The sequence below is a fragment of the Eublepharis macularius genome, chromosome 2, assembly GCF_028583425.1.
Source record: "Eublepharis macularius isolate TG4126 chromosome 2, MPM_Emac_v1.0, whole genome shotgun sequence".
NCBI lineage: Eukaryota > Metazoa > Chordata > Lepidosauria > Squamata > Eublepharidae > Eublepharis > Eublepharis macularius.
Window position 1 is genome coordinate 8,503,759 of NC_072791.1, and position 23,338 is coordinate 8,527,096.

Consider the following 23,338-nt stretch of genomic DNA (forward strand, 5'->3'; position numbering starts at 1 on the left):
GTGGCCGGCGTGGGAAGAGGCGGCTGTTCCTGGGCCCGGCAGATTTCAAAAGACGCGAAAAAACGCGAGCGACGGCGGGCCGCCCCGCTCGCCGGTCGTTGGGCTAGAGGCGCCTGAGGTAGGCTCGGGCGGGCGCCGGTTGCCGGTCTCCATGGCAACCGACGGTGGGGGCGTAGAACTTCCCGTCCTCGGTGGGCGGAGCTGGGCTGAGAAGCCCGCCCCCCCGCCGCCAGCCGCTGGGCGAGATGCGGCGGCTGAGGTAGATCCAGGCCAGCGACTGTTGCCAGGCAACCAACGGTGGGCGCGCAGAACTTCCCATCCTCGGTGGGCGGGGCTGCGCTGAGAGGTCTCCCTGCCCCGCCTCCAGCAGCTGCGCGAGAGGCGGCAGCTGAGGTAGACGCGGGCGAGCGACTGTTGCCGGTCTCCATGGCAACCAACGGTGGGCGCGCAGAACTTCCCGGATGGCGTCCTCTATGACGTCGTCGCGCGGTGGGCGGTGCTGCGCTAAGGGGTCTCCCTGTCCCGCCCCTCCGCCTTTGGCCTGAGCGGGGCATGCGGAGATGGCCGACGCTGGGTGGCGCCGGAGGAGCCCAGGCTGCTCCCACCCCTTTTCGTTGCGCAGCTAGGAGAGGAAGCGTGGAGAAAGGTGGGCCTAAAATGGAGGCGATGGGAGTCGTCCCAGCCCCTGACCGGGGTCTTTCTCCCTCTGTGGTAGTTTTCTTTTAGCATTTATACATGAGGCCTTTGGGACTTAGTAAAATGCCTGCACTCAGGGTGCCTCCCGGCATTCATGTGGTCTATTATAAGGGGATTTTAGGCTTGAAAGAACCACACAGCCTGCCTAATGAACATAAACCAGAAAACGGCTTTATTTTTTTAGGGCTGCCAGCTGCTGGTTGGGAAATTCCTGGAGATTTGGGGGGGGGGGGTGGAGCCTGGAGAGAGCAGAGTTTGGGGAGGGAAGGGTCTTCAGATGGCTATAATGCCATAGAGTTCACCTTACAAAGCGGCTATTTTCTCCAGGGGAACTGATCTCTTTCACCTGGAGATCAGTTGTTATTCCAGGAGATCTCCAGCCAACACCTGGAGGCTGGCAACCCTTGTCATGATTGGTAACTTCTTCCCAGTTCAGCCACAAGATGAAACAATGCTGGGTTTGGGAGATGCACCGATTCATTAGTGACCCATGGGGGGGACGTCGCATCACTACGTTTTCTTGGAGGTACACTGCGTTATATCAACAGCAGCTTGTAAGGTATCCAGAGTTAGCCAACCACTTGGTACTTTTAAAACTGTTTTTCACAGAGAACAGCCCCCCCAAACCCTGTCAACGTCAATTGACTCCCTTCCCTTGTCCAGGAAACCTCCTTGCCTGGTTCCGTAAAAGCTCTTCCTGTCTCTCTTCTTCAGTTGATTGTAGAGGGTTCCACTCTGTTTCATAAGTTCGTCCCTTGTGAATGTTTGGAAAGAGGGCAGAACTATTTCCCCATCCATCCCAGGAATATTTCTGTCTGTTGCCGTTTTGTTTGTCTCTGTGCATCTGTACTGGCGGGGAAGGGGAAGATGAAGCCAACCCTAAAAATATGAAATTCGAAGTAATTCTGTTGTCCTGGACTATACTTCAGCCAAACAAATGCTCCCCTATTTCCAAGCCAGGGTGTCTGAGAAGCCAGGATGTACTCTGGATTCTGCGAGTCTCTCTACATGAGACATTTTACAAGCGGATGCTCAAGTGAAGGGAGACGCAATGTTAGCCGGGAAGCGTAGTTTAAAAAGACAGAGCCTGCAGAGATCGCTCCTCAGAAGGTTTGTTAATTTCAGAGCATTCAGGGAGGCAAAGATGAAATTAACAAACCCTTTGAGGAGCAATCTCTGCCAGCTCTTTATTAAACTACCTTCCTGTAGAGAGGTGAAATAGACAAAGCCTCTGGCTCTTTTTAAACTACGCTTCCTGGATAACATTGCGAGAGACCAACCAAATTATATTAATTAAACTCCAAAGAGTGTAATTGTAATCTGTTGTAATTCCAGGAGATCTCCTGAAAGGTTGGCAACCTTAAAAGAGACTTTCCCACCTCCTTTCATAATAAAAAGTCGAGTGGCACCTTTAAGACTAACTAACTTTATTGAGGCATAAGCTTTTGAGAACCACAGCTCTCTTCGTCAGCATCTAACAAAGAGAGCTGTGGTTCTCGAAAGCTTATGCTACAATAAAGTCTTAAAGTCTTAAAAGGTGCTATTGGATTCTTTATTACTGCATTGGCATTTGTGAATCAGAGCTCACTTCTTCAGGTGTTCATCCGTTAGGCAGAACTAATGAAAGCTGCTGACAACAGAAAAGTGGGGTAGCGAGAGTGAAGAGGTGATAATGAGAGGTCCCTTTTATAACACTATCCAGTGAAAAAGAGTAATCACTCCCCTCAGAGTGGATGAGGAACTGATTGATAGAAAAATAGATCTATTTCAGGGTGAATGATCCAGAGGAGTTAGCCGTGTTAGTCTGTAGTAGCAAAATCAAAAAGAGTCCAGTAGCACCTTTAAGACTAACCAATTTTATTATAGCATAAGCTTTCGAGAATCAAGTTCTCTTCGTCAGTTTTGATCAGGCATCTGACGAAGAGAACTTGATTCTCGAAAGCTTATGCTATAATAAAATTGGTTAGTCTTAAAGGTGCTACTGGACTCTTTTTGATTTCAGGGTGAAGGAATTCAAAAAGGATAGGTGTACAGCTGACCTGCTTGACTAGAATGCTTTAAAATATATATTGGCTCCTATAATGAGAGAAGACAAATCCTTATTAAAACCAGGCACAGAGAGAGAGAGAGAGAGAGTTACACTTCTTGATGAGTGCTAATCCAATTTCCTATTGGATTCTCCCTTTGAAACTTGTCTGTAGGATAACAGTGATTTTCAGATAAAGAGAATACTCTGGAATCCTGTTTTCAACCATGGCCAACCGAAGGCTTCTAGGCAACTGCAACAGCAGGGCACAAAGGCCACACAACCTCCCCCCATCTTTTTCCTCCAGCAAGTGATATCTAGAGGCCTTTGAATTATAACATTTGATTTATATACCGCTCTTCAGGACAACTTAACGCCCACTCAGAGTGGTTTACAAAGTATGTTATTATTATCCGCACAACAATCACCCTGTGAGGTGGGTGAGGCTGAGAGAGCTCTGAGAGAGCTGTGACTAGCCCAAGGTCACCCAGCTGGCTTCAAGTGGAAAAGTAGGGAATCAAATTCAGCTCTCCAGATTAGAGTCCCACACTCTTAACCACTACACCAAACTGGCTACACTAAAGACTGAAGCAGTCTTTGCCAATATCTGTTGACAGCCTTCTTGTCTTCCCTGAATTTCTCTGATCTCTATATAAAGCTAAGGGACAAATATTATGTTACATTGTCCTTGCATCCTCCCCAGATCAGGCAAGAGCATGAGTTTGTTATTTGACATACAGTTCCTGGGCACATGAGGGCCTGATTAAGATCAGAATGGTGATGTTTGGCAAGCGGTGTCTTAAACAGCTTTCTGTGACCATAGTTAGGAAACTGGCAAGGTGGGGGCACTCTGTAAGTCTTCCCCAAGTTTTCGTGAGACACAGCTCACTTCTTCAGATATCAGAAGAGCAAGAGTCCAGTAGTACCCCTAAGAGTAACAAAGTTTATGGTAGGGTATGTGCTTTTGTGAGTCACAGCTCACTTCAGATATCAAAAGAGCAAGTGTCCAGTAGCACCTCTAAGACTAACAAAGTTTGTGTTAGGGTATGAGCTTTCATGAGTCACAGCTCACTTCTTCATAGCTTCACTTCTGAAGAAGTGAGCTGTGACTTATGAAAGCTACCTTATGAAAGCTACCCTACCACAAATGTTGTTAGTTTTAGAGGTGGTACTGGACTCTTGCTCTTTTCTACCAGTCACGACGAAAAGACCCATTTCTCAAGGAAGGCCCCATTTAGGCCCACAGCTTGATTCTCTGCATGCACAAAACCTGCCCCACACAGCTTATTCTGCCTAAGAAGCAGTGTTCCCATTCAATACACAGATCTTTGCCTGACTCCACAACAAAACAACATGCACACACACCCAAACTGAGTCAGTTGGAAAGAAGTTTTGGAACTTTGTTTCTGTATTTTATTACGGCAGCAAGAGTACTCTATGCACAAAAATGGAAAACTCCAACATTGTCTACAATGGAGGAATGGTGGATAAAAGTTTTGGCTTTTGCGTCAATGGCAAAACTTAATTCACTGATTAGAGAAAAGACATTAGCTACATTTGTTTCTGAATGGAAACCGTTTATAGACTTTTTACATGAGATAATAATGACTTGATGAAATCTGGATTTATGTATTAAGAAACATGAGCAATAGAAAAAAGAGGGCTCTTATGTTTAACACATAAGAAATGAGACTTTGAAAACTATGTATTTGTTGCAGAGAAAATTGGAACTCAATTTGTAGTTTAGTTTTAGCCTTTTTCTTTCCCTATCTTTTTAACTGTATTGTCCTTTATTATTATTAATTTGTCTAGTTTGTTATTGTATGTCTATATGTATTGTTAGTGTATCAGTAGAATAGTGTGTTTTTTTATCTTTTAGGTTTATTGCTTATTTATACCTTTTATGTTTACTGTTTACCATTTAAATAAAGAAAATATGAAAAAAGTAAGTAACTCAGGGTAAAAGTAAAATGGTCTGTGCACATCAGTTTTTCCCAGCATTTACTTCTATAAAAAAACCAAGTGTTAGATTGGGTACAAAGGTAAATAGATAATACTTATAGGAATGTATAATCCTGTCTTCATGGCCATTCTTCTGTACAGTCCCATATTGGGAGATTACCAAGATACAGACAAAAAAGGAAGTGGAATAAATCTCTCAAGGTACATTTATTAGACAGTGAAGTGTAATAACACTAACATAAAATGTAACTGTAGGAAAGCAGAAGGAACATCAAACTTGTATGCTTGTAATAGAAAAGTTTCAAGCATGAAGTACTGTACATCATAAAGTGCTTATCCCATGTGTAAAACCATGAATATAAGTTATTTAACATCCTTTTTATTATACAGAGATTGTAAGACAGCTCTTGGTATCTTAGCCTGTCGGTGAAACAACCATCAGGGTTAGAGGTGGCTTCCGCGAGTCAAAATTGTTTAGAAGGACCAGGACTGTCTTTTCAGTGAGAGGTGGATTGTGTCTGCTTAGGCTGATAAGGCCCTCTCCTTCTGGACTGCTGCGAACGGTGGAAGGGTCTCTGAGACTGGCCTTGTGGCTGCTGGAACTGCCTGTAGGGTCTGTCATAGTGATGGTACTGATACTGATGCCTTCGAAAATACTTTGGCTTGAAGGTATACTGTTCCACTGGGACTATGCCCAGGGACTCGGCAGTCTGCGGGTTCTTCTTTTTCTGAGAGAGAACTTTGTCAGTACCTGATGCAAAAAGAGAGGTCCCTTCAAATGGCATCCTCTCTACTTTGAATTTGGTTTCTGGAGGCAAAGCAGTTGACCTGAGCCAAGAGTGGCGTCTCATCAGGATAGCTCCTCCCATCCCTCTTGCAGACATCTCTACAGCATGTCGTCCTGCATTCATCTGTTGCTTGGACAGGTGGACAGCCTCCCTCTGCATCAATCTCACCATGGTTTTCTTGTCCTCAGGGAGGTCAGCGATGTAGTCAGACAATTTTTCCCATAGGAAGAGCTGGTAGCCCCCCATGATGGTCTGGTAGTTTCCAATCCGCAGGTTGAGGGCTGATACAGAGTACTGACGTCTACCATAAGCATCTAGTTTCCTGCCCTCTTTGTCAGGGGGTGCAGAATGGACTCTAGAACGATGGCGCTGACCTTCTTCTGTAACCAAAGAAGAAGGTGGCGGGTGTTTAAATAATGAGGGCCAGGTGTCTTGCTTGATCTTGTACATGGATTCAACTTTCTTTGAAGTTGCAGGCAAATCAGCTGGCCTCTCCCAAGTTTTGAGAATGACATCATCCAGGCCCTTTACAATAGGAAACGTGCCAGATGATAGCGTATCATTATACAGTCTTCTCAAGAGCTTCCCAGGGGTGTGGGAGGTAGACAAAGATATATCTAATTCTAGAGCCAAGGCCATTCGAGCCATTTGATCTGCAGACATCTTTAGGTCCTCATCAGGTGATCCAGCTGAAAGGCCCACATCCTCATCTGGGGATGAATCCGAAGCTGTCTCGGAACCCATGTCAGAGGCCACGGGTGCAGGCTCATCTTCCTCTTCAGATTCATACTGCGGCCGAAGTTGCACTGGTGACGGCGGTGATGGCCAAGATGCAGATGGCCTTGGATCCGGTGCATCAAATCCAGCAGGACCTCCAGGCCAACGGCAGTGGCAAGGTGGAGGAATGCAGCAGGCGTGATGATGCTGTTCTGCGTATGAGGGTCTGGGATCTGATGAACGGTGATGACCGGATCCCTGATGGCTACGTTGCACTTCAGCTGGCAAGGATGTTCTGCTTCGACTCTGGCTGCTTGGATCCATAACAGGGAATATCTTGCTTGTATTTCAGGTCCCCTTGGACTCCAATCCCTTTCACGAAGCTGCCAGTCAGTGACGACGGGTTGCTCTTTCTCCGGAGGCCCAGGAATCCAAAAGAGCAAAGGGGAGGGAAGGAGGGAAGCAGCGGCCCCTCCACTCAGGTGGCCGTTTGGTGAGACTCTAGTCGCCTGCCTTCCCACGCCAGGGCCCTGCTTCCCCTTCTAGAACAGTCAAACGGCTGTAAAGCAATAGAGAGGCCAGAAACCCGCAGATCTCCTTAGGCCCGATCAGAAATCCACCGAGAGACTCGTATGAAAAGGTCCAAATCCAAGACGGAGCCGCTGAGCCGCGAGCAGAAACCAGCCTCAGAGCAAAAGGCGTGGCTGCTGCCAATGCCGGAGAGAGACGGGCCTTCCTCAGACTCCACGGTGAACTGCACAGAGCCCTCGTCCTAATTCTCTCCAGCGGCAGGCCAGCGATGCCCCTTCTCGCCGGGCTGAGCTCCAGCCGCCCTCTGACTGAACGGAAAAGGCAGGTTTGAATTCCAGCAGGGACCGGCGCCTTTCCTGAGCCTCCAGCCGGGAAGAGACGAGCAGGCCGGTGCCCTCCTCGCTCTCAGCGCGTTGGCCGCCCTCAAGAAAAAGAAATGCTGGACCCTCAAGGGAAAAAATGATAGGCCGCCTGGCGAGGGGCGGACTCCCCAGGGCGGAGAAGAAGGGAGGCTGCCCCGCCCGCCTCAGGCAACAGCGAGGCAGTTGCCAAAGTGCCCAGAGGAACGGCAAAAGAAAAGAGCCGCCCTCCGGGGAAGCCGAGAAGGTTGTGGCGTTGGCGAGGCCGTTGGGCGACCGTTGCCCGCCTCGCCATGGCAACCGTGATAATTGCGGCGGCGGGAGGGAAAAGGCGGGAAGGAGCCGAGCCCGGTGAAACCGTTGGGCGACCATGGTAACCGCCTTGGCAATCGCGAGGGTGGGGTTGATAGTTGTGGCGGCGGGCAGGAAAAGGCGGGAATCCGCAGCCGGAGGCTCTCCCGCCTCAGAGGGCATCGGAGCCCTTGGGCAGACTACGAACGCTGCCTCCTTGGGTGGAAGCAGGTCCCTTTCATAAGGCTTAAAGGGGGCTTCGCCAGCCCAGGGAGGGAGGAGGGAACAGGACTTCTTTTTACTGACGCCCTTTTCATTGTCATCTTCACAGAGCGATCCCAAGAACTCAGCAAGCAGACGACTTCTGGCGTCAGAAGACGCTGGTCTCTCTTGGGTAGCCGAAGACCCAGGAATGTGCCAGCTGTGGGTGAAAAAACTACCAGGAGGGAAAGAGGGCTGGCTCCCAGTTCCTTACAGTTGACCAGTGTTCTCCAGACTGCAAGATTGCACTTGTTCATTGCTCAGCTTCGAATGCATCGCTCCCCGGAAACAACTGGCAAGAAATCTTGAAGAAGTCCTCTGCAGGAAAATTGAGAGCAAGAAGCAAGACCAAGTAGCGGTCGTTGCAGTGCTGAGAGGGCCCTCTGCAAATCTGGGGGAAGGGCACTTCCTTTGGCAGATGCCATGTAGCATAGCGGTTAAGTGGCTGGACTCCGAATCAGCACTGCTGGTTTGATGAATCCCACCACTGCCCTGAGCTCGGGAGGTGGCCTTGGGTCAGCCACTCCTCTCAGCCCAGCTCCCCAGCTGGATTGTGGGGATAATGAGAACACGGACTTTGTTCACCATTCTGAGTGGTCATAGATGCAGAGGAGTTAGCCGTGTTAGTCTGTGGTAGCAAAATCAAAAAGAGTCCAGTAGCACCTTTAAGACTAACCAATTTTATTGTAGCATAAGCTTTCGAGAATCAAGTTCTTTTCGTCAGATGCCTGATACAGAGACTGGGTGGGGCACTAATCTGTCCTTAAAGGTGATATATAAGCACACTGTTATTATATTGTTATTTTCTTCCTCAAAATCTTTCCTGGGAAAACGGAGTACTAATGGAAACAAATGGAGGGAGGGGCTCCTGAACAGAGCTGGTGGCCTTCACTCACTGCTGTTCACAGGCCCAGGTGGGCACAGACAGACTGCCCCCTTCCCAATCCCGCTGACTGTATCCTTATTGCAGTGGGGGGAGAAGGCGCAAACATGAGGCTAGGAAGCTGCCAACTGAGATCCATTGGACAGGCTGGCAGTGCTGCGCCATCTTCTGTCAGGTGTTCAAGCCACTTCTGCACTAGACTGCTGCAGAATTTAGAAACTTCTAGCCCTATAGCTTCAATGAGGGAAGGAAGGGGGAAATTAAAATGAAGGACACAGAGTTCCACCAAACTTGAAAAGCTGACTTGAGAAAGTTATTGAAGAGACAAGTGAGTTGCAAACAAATACTTCTTTTTTTGGGAAGGGGGGCAATTAAAGCTAGTGGTAAGCTGCAGTACTGCAGTCAAAGCTTTGCTCACGACCTGAGTTCGATCCCGGCAGAAGCCAGGTTCGAGTAGCTAGCTCAAGGTTGACTCAGCCTTCCATCCTTCCAAGGTCGGTAAAATAAGTACCCAGTTTCCTGGGGGTGAAGTGTAGATGCTTGGGGAAGGCAATGGCAAACCACCCCATAAAAAGTCTGCCAAGAAAACATCATGATGTGACGTCCCCTTATGGGTCAGTAATGACTTGGTGCTTGCACAGGGGACTACCTTTACCTACAACTTAAAATGCAGGGAGAAAGGTCACAGAAGTCATTCCTCTTTAGTAGGAAAAGTTAGGTTGGAAAATGGTACTCGGCACAATGATGCACGATGTGGTTTGTGCTAAATATGAACCACTAGAGCCTTAACTGAAAATGAAGCGGTGGAAGAGTGTTCCCACTCAGTACACAGATGTTTGCTTAACTCTACAACAAAACAACTGAATTTCAAATATAAGTTTTTTTCTGTCCAAAGCTGCAATGGGAAACATGATGCTACAGCTGGAGAGTACAATATCACACATTCATACACCCCAACTGATTTTAGCAGACAGGGCAAAAGTGAAATGGTCTGGACACATCAGTTTTCACCCAGTGCAGTATGATGTATTTGCTTCATAGTAAAGTTAAGTGTATATTGGGTACACATGTAGATAGATAGATCTCATACATGTCATACATTTCATGCTTTCTTGTCTTGGCCTGACTGGCACAAATTAAAATTTTCACTAAGCTGGTTGAAATCACTATTAGATTGTACAATAACTGGATAATTGCTACAAAATGTTTGTGTGTGTGTGGTTTTTTCCTTCTGAAGAGTATTTTCTTGTTTCTGTCTCATGTTGTGTAGGTTTACTGGACATATCTCTGCATGTCCCCTGCAGCTCCTGGAACTATAAAGGAAGCTGCCCACTGGAAGGAAGGACCTGCCTAGCAAATGTGGCTTATTTTTCTGAAGAACACCGTTTCAAATTACACAGTAAAAGCAACCATAAAATCCAACCAAGTTGTAGCTCAACCTAAAGAGCAACTGAGAACAAGGAAAATACGAAGCACAAATTTGTAAATCCAGAGCAGATACCACCGAGTGTTTATAGATGCCACTTGCTATCTGGAGGCCACTTGTGGGGGGTGGGCTGCCTTCCATGGGGGAGGGCACCACTGCTGAAAAGGCCATGCAAGATGTGACCATACAAGAGGGGTACGTGTCATTGAATCTCAAAGGGATTTTTCATCTCGGGAGGGTTGTATGGGAGAAGGTGGTCCTTGATGCTGTCTGTATCCAGAAGAATTAAGGCGTCAAAGTTCAAAACCAGCACGTAGAATTGGGCCTGGAAGTCAATGAAGATTCTTGAAGCAAGACTGGCCTTTGATGGTCCGTTCAGCCCACTCCAGTTGATTGCTTTAGAGACCCTTGGGTGACCATCTCCCTCTGTTCTCCCATGCTTGGCACCCCCTCCAAGAATCTCTGATACCACCTTTCTCCTACTCCGACTCATAAGAAAACCCCTGTAAGGTCAAATCCGTGGATTCCGGCATCCTATTAAAACAGGAATCCACTCTAACAAAGTTTATTCCTGCATTAGCACTTGTGTATCGTAGGTTACTTCTTCAGGTATACTGAAGTGTTTGTCCATTAGGAGGAACTATTTATAATGAATGATCCAAACTGGCCCTCTGCATTCCTGTACAGAGAAGGGACTTCAGCCTGCCTCATGCCATTTTCCTAACTCAAAAAGGCCTGGTGGGCAATGTTGCCCAGACTAAAGCCCCTTTTCCACCCACACAACAATTAAGATCTGAATCAGCTCTTCCTCCAGCCTGCCAAACGTGGGAAATGCGTTTCCTCACGCAGGACATGTGACTTGAGTCAAAGCCAGAGTTAAGGAATGCAGACCCTACCCATTAAATTGCAACATGTCGTTTGGGCCACAGTGTAGTTTCATGGCAGAGTGGAGATTCGAACCTGTGTCTCCCAGATCCTGGTGTGACACAACCATGTTGCCCACACAGGCTCTCATTTTAGTTGGCGAGAGGATATTGGTTAGGGAGCGTGTGAAGGACAGCCTGCATCCCCTCAGCTCTAAAAGCCCCCTCCTGTTCTGAGAGTTCGTTGAAATGGTTACCCTTGACATCTGACTTGGAACTGATTCTACTGTAATTTTTTTCCCTCTTCCGAAAATAAATGAAACACAAGGGAGTGGGGGATGTGATGCACAGCTGCTGTGCCAAATAAATGCCGAGTTTGCTTCTGTTTGGAAGACAGAATACAGATGGCATTTCTGTGTTCTGTTGTGTAGGTGTGGGCAAGCATTTGGGGAAAAGAACTTTTTCCTGCCCTGCAGAAGTTCAGGATCTTTTAATTGTGGCGGGGAGCAGATCCCATTCTACAGCCCCTTATTCCAGCTGTCCTTTGAACTGCATTTTGTTTCAGTGATGACTGCAAGATCTGAGCACCCAATAAGAAATGCTGAAAGAAGCTGAACCCCACAGGATGTGAAGATAGTCCTTGATTTATTACTGCACTTCTCTGAGCTTGGAGGAGTGGCTGTGGGTGAATATATTATTTACAGGCCTGCTCTCACAATAGCAGAATATTGCTAACTTGATGTGTACTCTCTGATCATTCATAACCATATTGCAGATGTTACTTGCTTAGGACCCAGAATGGGCCTCCCTGGTTATCTTAGCGAAATATGCGAGTCTCAGCTAACCGTGACTTTGGTGTGTCTAGATGCCAGCTTTCACTACTCTTCCCAGATGCTGGGAATACTTCATTGTATATTGTACTGGATGACTATGATGCATAGTCATAACTAAATAGTCTCACAGAATTCATGTAGGCTTGCGCGCCAAAACCTTAACTGTCATTTGGAGCGCAGGAAAGTCAACTATAACAGAGACTGCTTGATTTGAATTGTCACTTCTGCCATACCCCGTGATGGGGTACAGACCTGAACTGCATAGATTCTAATAAAGCTACTTCTGGAACCGTGTGTTCACTGTGGATGGGCTTTAGAGGTCTACCTGCCAGGGACTGACCTCCCTCCCTCCAAGAGGGGAATTAATGTCAGTCCCTGGCAGGTGAAAAAGTTTTTCCTGATATCCAGCCAGTACCTTTCTGCATGTAATTTAAGCCCATTGCTTCGGGTCCTATTCTCTACTGCCAACTGGAACAGCTCCTTGCCCTCCTCCAAATGACAGCCTTTCAAATATTTAAAGAGAGCAATCATGTCTCCCCTCAATCTCTTCTCCAAATGAAACATTCCCAAGGCCCTCAGCCTTTCCTCGTAGGGCTCAGTCTCCAGACCCCTGATCATCCTCGTCGCTCTCCTCTGCACCCTCTCGATTTTGTCCACATCCTTTTTGAAGTGAGGCCTCCAGAACTGCACACAGTATTCCAGGTGCGGCCTGACCAAGGCAGTATAGAGAGGGACTATGACCTCCTGCGATTTCGATGCAATGGCCCTTTTGATACAAGCCAAGACTAAGTTTGCCTTTTTTTGCCACTGCATCACACTGACTGCTCATATTTAGTTTACAGTCCACGCTTACCCCAAGATCTTTCGCATACACTACTACCCTGAAGTGTATCCCCCATCCAGTATTTGTGCTTCACATTTTTGTGGCTCAGATGTAATATTGTGCATTTATCTGTGTTGAATTGCATCCTGTTCACAACCACCCACTTCTCCAGAGTATTCAGGTCTTGTTGAATTTTAACTCTTATCTTCTTGGGTGTTTGCCATTCCACCCAATTTGGTATCATCAGCAAATTTAATGAGTAGCCTGTTTACCCCTTCATCCAGATCACTGATAAAAATATTGAAAAGTACCAGGCCCAAAACCGAGCCCTGTGGCACCCCACTGGACACCTCCCTCCAATCTGATGAAACGCCATTGACTACCACTCTTTGGGTGCGGTCCTCTAACCAGTTCCCTATCCACCAAACTGGCCTATAGTCTAGTCTTCAGTCTTCCAGTTTACCCATTAGAATGTCATGGGGAACCTTATCAAAAGCTTTACTGAAATCCAGGTAAATCATGTCAACAGTTCCCACGATCCAGTAAGCTTGTCACTCGATAAAAGAAGGAAACCAGGTTGGTCTGACAAGATCTGTTGGAGACAAAACCAGGTTGACTTCCCTGGATCAAGACTCCCATTTATTCTTGCTGCAACAAACTAACAGTTTCAGATAGGCAGCTGTGTTGGACTGCAGTGGAACAGCAGGATTTGAGTCCAGTGGGACCTCAGAGACCAACAAGATTTTCAGGTATAATCTTTTGAGAGTCAAATCTCCCTTCTTCAGATATCGGGTATATCTGAAGAAGGGAGCTTTGACCAAACGCACTTGAAGATCTAAAAAATCAGGAAGCTGTGTCACTGTGAGGGGAAACCCCCAGTGTTCCAATAGAGGGGGACCCCCTATCCAAGACACTAGATCTCAATCAAACCAAGGCAGCAAATGTTGGCAAAAGCAAAGGAAGTTTATTAGAAAACTCAAATAAACTGATGCACTTCAGTAAGACCTGGCAAAGTGCATATGTCACAAAGAAATCACCCATTCTTATACCTTTCACAAACAATGACATCAGAAAATAGTCTACCGAACTAGGATAGTTTACAGAAAAGAAAATAAGCTTCAGCCACTAATTTCTAAAAAGTTGGCAGGTCATATAAACAAAAGGGGTGAAAATTAGCACCCATCTGGCACCTCTTGTTATCTTTAAGAGGCGTGCCTCCTGATTTGATAAGAGACTGCTGGCACGTCAAGGCAATAACATGCAAACGTTTTGGATGCTATGCTCTGTTGTAACTCTAAACATCTTTGTTCCTCCTACATTGCAGTTTTCTAAAGACAGTAGAAGTAGGTGAAAGGGCAATTTTAGGAGAGCGGCAGCAAACCCTCATACCTATGATGCCCTAGGAAAAAGAATCAGTTAAAGGCTTATAGCTAAAATTGTAAAAATCCCTTAACATATCCCCCTCCCCTTTGAAGCCTTTCTTGACTGACTTAAAATATCCCTTACCAGTTACATCAGTTAAAAGAAATTTATTCTTATAACTAATCATATTTGCTAACCATACATAAGGCAAAAAACGGAAGAGAGAATTTCTATTGTGAAGGTGAGGCATTCTCAAGACTGGCTCTTACGGTCCCCAGGGTGTAGCAGGAAGGCTCCTGAGATGACCATCTCACTAAAGCCAAGCAGGTCTGAGAATGGCCAGTGCCTGGATGGGGCAGCTCCTGGGAACCCTCTATAGATCCCATTTTGAGTTCCATAAAGGAAGGTTTGCTGGAAGCCACCACTGCGGCTGTGGAGGTCTGAAAAATATTCTCCATACGGCTACGGTGAAGGAGACGTTGAAATGGGTTTCAGATATGCCCAGGCTATACCAATCATGTCAGATCTCGAAAGCTAAGCAGGGATAGCCCTGGTCGCTACTTGAGTGGGAAAATAGCAAGGAAGTCCAGGGTTGCTGTGCAGAGGCACACAATGGCAAACCAACTTTGTTAGTCTCTTGCCTTGAAAATCCCAGCAGGGGGTGCCATAAGTTGGCTGCGACTTGAAGATACTTTACAAACAACTCTAAATAATACTGCAGATATTATTCTGATTGTGGAAAATGTTTCGAGTTGCCAGCCAGTGGCTCAGAAGAATAAAAGGGTCTTCATAAACGTTAGCAGCCATTTCCCTACTTCTTGTAAGAACTGACCATTTTTTCCATCCGTATGCTGAAGATATTAATGTCCTCGCTTTGATATTCCTCATCATGCTTGTCTAGGGGAACTTTGTCCAATTCAAAATCCTTCTCTAGAAGCTGATATTAAAAGCACACACACCAGAAACAGAAGGTTCAACGTCATGGAACCCACGGGAGGTCTATTTTGATCACAACCACTCCGCCCGTGAGTAACTGTGCCTGGTTTTGCAGGACTATTTTTCACTAACGGTAAGAGATCACCAGACGGGTCTTCGTCTAGATCTGGCCCTTCCTGGGCAGATATATACTCACGAATCAAGGTATCAATGATGTCTTTGTAACGCTTGTCTTCCTGAAATCTACAATAGTCCGACCAAGACTTATCCCCACATTCAATCAGCAACTTTCCACAGATATATGAAAAGGACTTGTACCTAGTTGATCGTAATTGGGGCAGGTAACTTCGGAAGCCATAGATAGGGTTGCTGCCAACAAGCTTCAAGGCCATGACAGCATTCTTCCATTCTTGGGGATACATCCTCATCACTTTATACCAAGGGAAAGTCGGATGTTTATGCAAAGCCATGGCAATAACATCCAGTGACATTAATTCTGAATCAGCAGCCTGTGCTAAGCAGACTCTTAGTCTTCTAGTCGGAACTGGTATAAACAAGAGCCACCTGCGGAAAACTTCTGCCACATTACTATCATCTACTAGATGCGCGAAATTTCTCCATGTGAGGATGATATCTGCTCGAGTCAGTTGTTCAGAGATCCCTTTCATGATTGGGGCCAGATTTTGCTGTAGACGGGATAATTTGACCTGAGATATCTCTCCCCACAGAGCAAATGATATTATGCAAAGAAGAACTGAATTCAGAACTCTCTGTCTGCCTTGTTCGGGAATGAACAGTGCCATAGTGGAGACAAACTGCAACTTTTGCTGGAGCGTGACATTAGTGTTCCATTCCTTTTTGGATCCCTCCCAATATCCAATAATGTCCCTAACCGCCTGATTAGATTCTGCCGCCTGAGCTGCACTTCTGTATGCGTCTGTAAACCAGACCTGATCACGAAGATTGTTTGTATCGTCAAGGATTCTCTGTAGTTCAGCGCGTGCCTCTTGCTCGCTTGCAGTCGGATCCTTCGGGAGGTATAGCGTAAGCATCTCTTGTAGAAACTGTTGTTGTCTTCCTTCAGGCTGGCGAAGGCGAAGACTGCAGATACAAGATGCGGTGACAAAATCATTGATGTCCAACACCGAGTCATTAATCCTTCCCATGGTGAAAGGGGCTATATTTACTTGATGCAAGATACTGGGAAGGAGACTAACATCTTGTGGTGACTCTGAGTCATACACTGCTCCGGCAAACAGTGCACGGAATACGGTAGCATTATCTGCTGGACCAAACTTGAACACTTGTTCTCTAGGAGGCATAAGGGGAAGTTGTTTCTGGTCAGAAAACCCGGATGATGGCATTTCTCTTCCAGCTTCAATGGCGGCTTGAGTGGCAGCTTGTGACACTTCCTTTGCCCTGAATGGTGCTGACAGACCGGTTCCCTCGGTAGGATCCGTGAGGGTGCCTGACTCAGTGGTATTCATGGTCGCACCATCTCTCGTCCCTGTAAACAAGCTGATCATCTTTCCCCAAAACATGTCAAGTTACAGAATTGGGTTTTAATGTTTTGCCTATTCTGTTTTTATTGATCAAGATGTACGACTGTAGCCTGAAGAGGCAGGTTTTCAATCCCAAAAAGGTTTGGCTCAAATATCACATCACTGCATCACATTCCCTGTTACCCTATATTAACACACATACCTTTGGGGATGTCCACAGCCACAGAAAGATGCATGAAATGGGGGCAGGTCAAACTGTGTGCACTGACCTGATTCTACCCTCGAAAGCTCAAACCCTGGAAATCTAATTAGTGTTTTAAACTGCTACTGCACCTGAATCTTGTCTTGCTACAGACCAACACAGCTACTCCCCTAAAACTTTCCCCCTTTTTCATGCAAGACCTGCAGGCTGTGCATTTCTCCCCTGGGAAAGAAACCCAGACAGGTTTATTATGCTTCAGCAGTTTTCAGGCTTCTTCATGGGAATGCATCTGAAGACAGTTTGAAAACTGCACTGAACGCTTCAGCCTGTCCTTGGATAACTACAGGGCTGGCCTTTTGCCTCTGAGTTTATTTCAAGGTGCTGTTACCAAATTCCAAAGGCTTGGGAGCCCCGTTCCTGAAGGGCCACCTCTCTACCCTTTCTGCTCTTTTCTTGCCTACTGTTTAAATCGCTGAACTTTTGTAACAGATCTCAAACCATCAAGAACAAAGCAAGAGAAGCTGTGAGCAAAGATCTCCTCTAACGCTGTCTGATTATGTATGTTACTTAGGGGTGTCCGTTTGCTTCTCAAGTCTTTCTGAGTTCTACCACCAGCTTCTGTGCAGAAATATCACCAGATACGTTGTGTTTGGCTACAAGTGCGTGCTTGTAGCTCCCTCAAGAAAAGCAACAGACGGCTGACGTTGATCTACAAAGGAGGCTGTTCTCCACCTTCTTTTGCTACAATGGTGCTGCACAAAAAACTTGCAGGTGCTTTGCGAGCCGCCACTTCTGTGCGTTCCTCAGGACGAGGGATTCTGAAACATGTTAAGAAATGGAGAACTTGAATGAGTCTAAGAGAGTTCCTACATTTTCTCATTTATGAGTTTCACAAATTGCTCCTGTTTTTCCTTACAACAATCCCATATGATAGTTGAGAATTAGGGCTAAAAGAGAGCGAGTTGCCCATTCCACCCCCATTAACGAACGTCAGAGGTGGGGCTCCTCCAAATCCATGAGTAGCACTGGGATACGGTGATTCTCAGCCTGCAGTTACATTCCCTGAGACGAGTGTGCCTGTTAGCCTCAGATCCAGTGCAGGAAACTGGAACGTGGGACATGATAAGAGAACAGTGGCACTTTTTGCACGAGTGAAACTGAGATGGGTTCTGGCAGTGCCAGCGAGGAAAGAGGGACTAATTACAAAAATCGCATAAAAGAACACCGATAGCCTTGAAACGTGTTTATATGCTCTGCTGGATGCAAGCTGCCACCCTTTGCTAGAGATGTGAGGAAATACCATTTAGGAGGTCCCTCTCTCAGCCTCAAGCAGTAAAATTAGATCAATAACAACCTAAGGCCAATGGGACGTCGCTTGCTCTCTGTGAACTAGGTAGAATGCATCTTGGAAACATACGTCCCTCCTCATTGCAGTGTAAATTCCACTGCAACCATTCTCCTGTCAGCACTAACCTTGTTTTAGTATTAAGTCTGCCACAATCCTAACTTAGGGTGCTGCCCAGAGCCAGGATAATCGGGGCAACTGTAGCCAGGGGCACCTTTGACCAGTTTCAGCTGGTAAGCCAACTGTGGCTCTTCCTGGGCATGAAAGATCTTGCCACTGCCATGCATTTGCCTTCTTCTTTCATTGTCTTCCGGCAGCAGGTGAATAACTGTTTTGTTTTGTTTGGCACTCCCCTGCTAATTGCTAAGGGCCCTCCTGCCTGGTTGTGTTATTTGTGTTTATTTTTTTTATTTCATTCTTTAAATTTGTATATATACTTGTGTAATGATTTGGAGTTAAGTGTGTTTCTTTAAATGCTTAGGGTGTTACAGAAGAAGGACGGAGAGTAAAAGAGAGAGATGGGCGTGTGAGGTGACTGGTTGACGACAGAGAGTATAGTTGAGAAGTTGACGGAGAGAGGTAGTTAGCTGTGTGAGTTGGGAGTTAACAATTAGGATGTCAGGAGTTAACAGAGTGTCTTCCCATTTGAATCCGAAATAGTGCTGTGAAAGGCATCGGGATTCTAAAGGGAAGATAAAATACCCAGAAAGGGCATAGTGAGGACTACAGCGAGTCAGATCTTGATATTGCTGAAGTATTTATTTATTTATTATATTTTTAACCCACCCTCCCTGCAAGCGGGCTCAGGGCAAGGTACAACATTGATTAAAATACAACATAAAAACAATAATCACAGCATAAAAACAGCAATTAATAAAACTATTCTCATGGGAGAGTGAGATGAATAAGTTGACAGAAAATCTGAGTGAAAGAAGAACGAAGTGATTGCGAATAACATACCCAGATTTAATTTCTGAAGAAAAGTTATCCAACAACCTGAAACCGATATGTTTCATGTGGTAATAAAGGCTTATTTTGTTTTATTTTTGTTCACTCCAGAGTTATCTGTGATTTCTATATACCCCAGTCTTATCCTCAGGGCCAAACAGTCCCATGAAGGAGCCAGAACGCTTGGTCACATTATTCAGGGAAAAATAAATCATATTGTAATTGAGTTCCTGGTGGCAGTATTATCTACCCAGATGGTGAAATAACAAGAGGATTTAAGGTGCAAAATCTAATACTTGTACCTTAAAATGCTGTTTTGCCTTGATGTTACAATGCTCGCAGCCTTGGGAACCCTATTTGAGTGGAAAGCCAGCACAGAAATGTTTTCAGTAAATACTACCCGTGATTATTGCTAACCAAACATAAACAGGAGTTTTATGGCCCCTTAAAGACTAACATTTTATTCCAGCATTAGCTTCTGAGGCCTAAAGCCCACTTCAGATGTGATGAGGAGATCTTCACTATGAAGTCAGTTCTAATCAGGAAGAAGGACAGAGACCATTTAGTAGTACGCTATGCTAGATAACCTAAAGAGAAGGGGAGTCCATAGAAGCGTATGCTGGAATACAATGTTGTTAAGTCTTTAAGGAGCTACAAAACTCTAGTTTATTCCTGCTAAAACAAACTAACACAGCCACCCATCTGGAACTAATGCTAACCAGGGCTCCTCTTTAAACCAGTTTGAAAGTGTAGATCATACTAGACTTGCCAGCCATGGTTGCAAGGGACCTTGGTTAACATTCATGCACATGTAATGCTGACCATATGTCAAGAAAAAACAGAAGGGAGAGAATTTCTATTGTAAAGGCAGGCGGCAGTGTGTATTCTCAAGACTGGCTCTTATGGTCCCAGGGTGTAGCAGAAAGGCTCCTGAGATGACTCTCTCACTAAAGCCAAGCAGGTCTGAGACTGGCCAGTGCCTGGATGGGGCAGCTCTTGGATACCCTCTATAGATCCCATTTTGACTTCCGTAAAGGAAGGTTTGCTGGAAGCCACCATTGCAGCTGAGGAGGTCTGAAAAATATTCTTCATAGGGCTACGGCAAAGAAGACGTTGAAATGGGTTTCAGATATGCCCAGGCTATACCCATCATGTCAGATGTCAGAAACTAAGCATGGATAGCCCTGGTTACTAGAGTGGGAAATTACCAAGGAAGTCCAGGGTTGGCATGCAGAGGTAAAGGTAATCCCTTGTGCAAGCTCCGAGTCATTACTGACCCATGGGGGACGTTTTCTTGGCAGACTTTTGTTACGGGATGGTTTGCCATTGCCTTCTCTAGTCATCTGCGCTTTACCCCCAGGAAACTGGGTACTCATTTTACCAACCTCGGAAGGATGGAACGCTGAGTCAACTTGGAGTCCGATATCTGAACCCGGCTTCCACCAAGATCGAACTCAGATTGTGAGCAGAGCTTGGGCTGCAGCACCACAGCCATGGCTGCGGAGGTACACAATGGCAAACCACCTCTCTTAATCTCTGGCCTTGAAAACCCTATTAGGGATTGCTGTAACTTGAAGGCACTTCACACACACACATACACTCTACATAACGCAAAGAGGATACTGATGATCGGAAAAGTTTTTTTGAGTCACCAGCTACTGGCTCAGAAGAATGAAGGAGGCTTCATAAACTTTAGCAGCTACTTCCCTACTTATTATAACAAGAACTTACCATTTCCCCCCCTTCTTTATGATGAGGATATGAATGTCTTCAAGCCAATATTCTTCATCATGCTTCTCTAGGGGAACTTTCTCCAATTCAAAATCCTTCTGTAGATGCTAAAAGCACATACACACACACACACACCAGAAACAAAAAAATGCAACACTGTTGAACACACCGGAGGTCTATTTCTCTCACAACCCCCACCCTCCACCCCTGGCCAGACTCTGTATTTCTGAGATAACATCGAGATTTCAGTCTCTGGATCTTGATACATAAATCTTGTCTTGTGCCTCAGCGTCACGATCACCCTCTCCCACAAAAGATGGTATAATATATATAATGGACAATGCAAAAAACAAAACAAAAAGCCCTGGATTAAACAAATTAAAGCACAACAAAACCATGTAGTACACTGCAGATACTGGATTTCACCCGAAGAGAACGCTGAAGAACAGACGAAGGTGAAGCTGGTCCCCAGTTCCTTATCCGCAGAGCAAAACACAAATATTGGGGGGAATGGAAAACCTCTGTACTCCAAAATAAAGACTAGTAAGTGCAGGGCTGTGTGATCTGGAGTCATCCAGAGATTGGTACAGAGGGCTTGTATCTCTTACCTTACTTTGAAGCTGTTAACTCAAGAACTGGGCGTTGTAAGGAGGACCCAATATATGTCCACTTGGAGGGCAGAGTCCACTGAATATAGAGGTGTCTGATATGTGCTCCTATCGTTTTTATTTTGGGGGTTACAGAGCTTTTCCATTTCCCCCAATGTTTGTGTTTTGCTCTGCAAATAAGGAACCGGGAACCAACTTCAGCTTCGTTTAGAACTGTAGAGTACCTCCAGGAAACGATGCAGGACAAGCTGCTATTGTTTTCTGCTTGCTTCTTCGCCTGGTCTACAGAGCGGTTCCTACCTAGCAAGCACGACTTGTAATTTGCTTCTAATGGGCTTAAAGTACAGGGTTAAGGAGGGTTCTGGAGTCAGCCGACCTACCTTGACAGGCCACCTCGGATGGCCTGTGCACACATGCAAAGGTTTCTGCAGCAGCACGCGAAGGTTGCAGCAACCGCCGGGCTTGGCAATGGCGGCAGCTCCTCTCCCGGGTCGAAGGAAAGGCGCGAACAGCCTTCCCGACCCCCTTTCTCCCCGGCGGGCGGGTTTTCTGGACTGACCTCGAGCGCACAGCCAGCCTCCCCTGCGGCGCAACGGGGCAGACCCAGCCCGGCGGTGGCTGAAACGCGCCCTCTGGTGGACGGCTGACGCGAGGCGGCCCTTCTTCGTCATAGATCCAGAGGAGTTAGCCGTGTTAGTCTGTAGTAGCAAAATCAAAAAGAGTCCAGTAGCACCTTTAAGACTAACCAATTTTATTGTAGCATAAGCTTTCGAGAGCCACAGCTCTCTTCGTCAGATGCATGATCCGATTTTATTTGACCAGTTCGGATCATGCATCTGATGAAGAGAACTTGATTCTCGAAAGCTTATGCTACAATAAAATTGGTTAGTCTTAAAGGTGCTACTGGACTCTTTTTGATTTTGCTTTCTTCGTCATGCCTACTATGGGTGGCAGGAATGCCCCCCCCCCCGCTCCTTTTCCTTCTAACCGTCTTACTTTTTTTAAACTAGCTCTCTAGGGAGCCAACCTGTGCTCTGCACAGACACCTAACAGATTAGGGATTGGCGCATTAAAAAACAAGAGTAGAAAGGGGCTTGGAAAGCTGTTGCCAGGGAAGAGCGCTCCTGCCTTTCTCCCAAGCATTCCCCCCCCCCTGCAAAAAAACAGTGGGGGTGGGTGGGAGATTTTCCCCTTTTCTACAGCCAAATGCGTTACACAAAAGTGCCCTTCTGCCCTTACCCAGATTCTTCAAAGCAAAAGGAGGAGACAGACAAGTGATTCTTTTCAATGGCTGTATTGAATATTGCAATATGGGTACCCATCTTTCTAAGGAGCCATGGGTACCAAAGAACATAAAGCTTACAAGCAGTTTTAAAGGCATTTTTCGAGTACAAAACGGACTGCCTGCTGAACGATTTGCAATTGGTTCTTTACATGCATCTGATCTCTACAGTTCTTTCAATTGGTTACTTCTCAGTTCTCTAACTAGTCTCCCGATCAATGTCATTCTCCTTATTTGGTCACTATCCTTTGCTGACTTTTGAATCTCTCACTTCTTGCTGACTTCCAGACCTTAGAACCAAAAGTTATGGATACAGTGAATGTGCTCTTCTTGTATCTTTTTCTTCCTTCTCATGAGATAATAGCCTAGAGAATGTGGCCTTACCTTGAGTTTCCGAAGCAACTGAGAAAAGAGAAACAATTTTGGCCTGTTCCGAAGCAACTTTCAGCAAAGATGGAACAGTGAAAGAAAGAAAGGGGGGGGGGGGTTGGGAAAAAGGCACTTTGCACTATCAATTCATTCTAAGAATATGCATATGAAAGTATAAAAGATTATAAACCCTTCTAATAAAAGGAATATTAAAAATCTTAACTCTACCTGCCTCCCCGTGGAGCAGCAGAAATGGGGAAATTTCTCCCCTCCGCACTGTTTTTGCATGGGGGAAAAAAGCTCCGGAGAAAGGCAGCAGCTCTTCCTCCCCAGAGGCAGCTTTCTTGAGCCCATTTGCAGGCTCCTTTTTTAAAAATAGAAGCCAATTCCGCAGGTGATGTGTGTGTGCGCAGGGCACGGGATGGCTCCCTGGAGAACTAAAAGAAGTAACTGTGTAGAGACATTGGGCGGCCGGGCGGCAGTTGGTCACCATGGCGACCGCTGGGGTAGGCGGGAGACGGTTGGTCGGGTCTCCCTGGAGACCTACGTTGTCCTCTGTGACGTAATCACGGAGGGGGCGTTACTGGGGAGGAG

At 46.1% G+C, this 23,338-nt stretch overlaps 1 protein-coding gene and 1 long non-coding RNA gene across 4 annotated transcripts; one reads left to right on the top strand and one right to left on the bottom strand.

Annotated features, from left to right (window-relative positions):
- The first annotated feature begins 394 nt into the window (after positions 1 to 394).
- Positions 395 to 9,936, top strand: LOC129324462 (uncharacterized). Its single transcript, XR_008596538.1, has 2 exons — positions 395 to 646; positions 9,785 to 9,936. It is a non-coding gene; the product is annotated as an uncharacterized LOC129324462 (long non-coding RNA).
- Positions 9,937 to 13,401: 3,465 nt separating this feature from the next.
- LOC129323677 (uncharacterized) lies at positions 13,402 to 23,061 on the bottom strand. Of its 3 annotated transcripts, XM_054970252.1 has the most exons (4): positions 21,474 to 21,662; positions 20,486 to 20,592; positions 19,057 to 19,107; positions 13,402 to 17,279 (listed from the first exon to the last, which is right to left on the bottom strand). In XM_054970252.1, exon 4 carries the CDS (start codon positions 16,296 to 16,298, stop codon positions 14,739 to 14,741), a length of 1,560 nt encoding a protein of 519 aa, XP_054826227.1. In that variant the 5' UTR covers positions 16,299 to 17,279; positions 19,057 to 19,107; positions 20,486 to 20,592; positions 21,474 to 21,662; the 3' UTR covers positions 13,402 to 14,738. The 3 variants fall into 3 exon arrangements, with proteins under 3 accessions (XP_054826227.1, XP_054826226.1, XP_054826224.1); XM_054970251.1 differs by lacking the exons at positions 19,057 to 19,107; positions 21,474 to 21,662 and adding an exon at positions 22,973 to 23,061; XM_054970249.1 differs by lacking the exon at positions 19,057 to 19,107.
- Between the last annotated feature and the right edge of the window lie 277 nt (positions 23,062 to 23,338).

What these genes read in the sequence shown, in the direction of transcription:
- LOC129323677 (XM_054970251.1), bottom strand. Translation starts at nt 16,298, where the DNA reads ATGTTTTGGGGAAAGATGATCAGCTTGTTTACAGGGACGAGAGATGGT.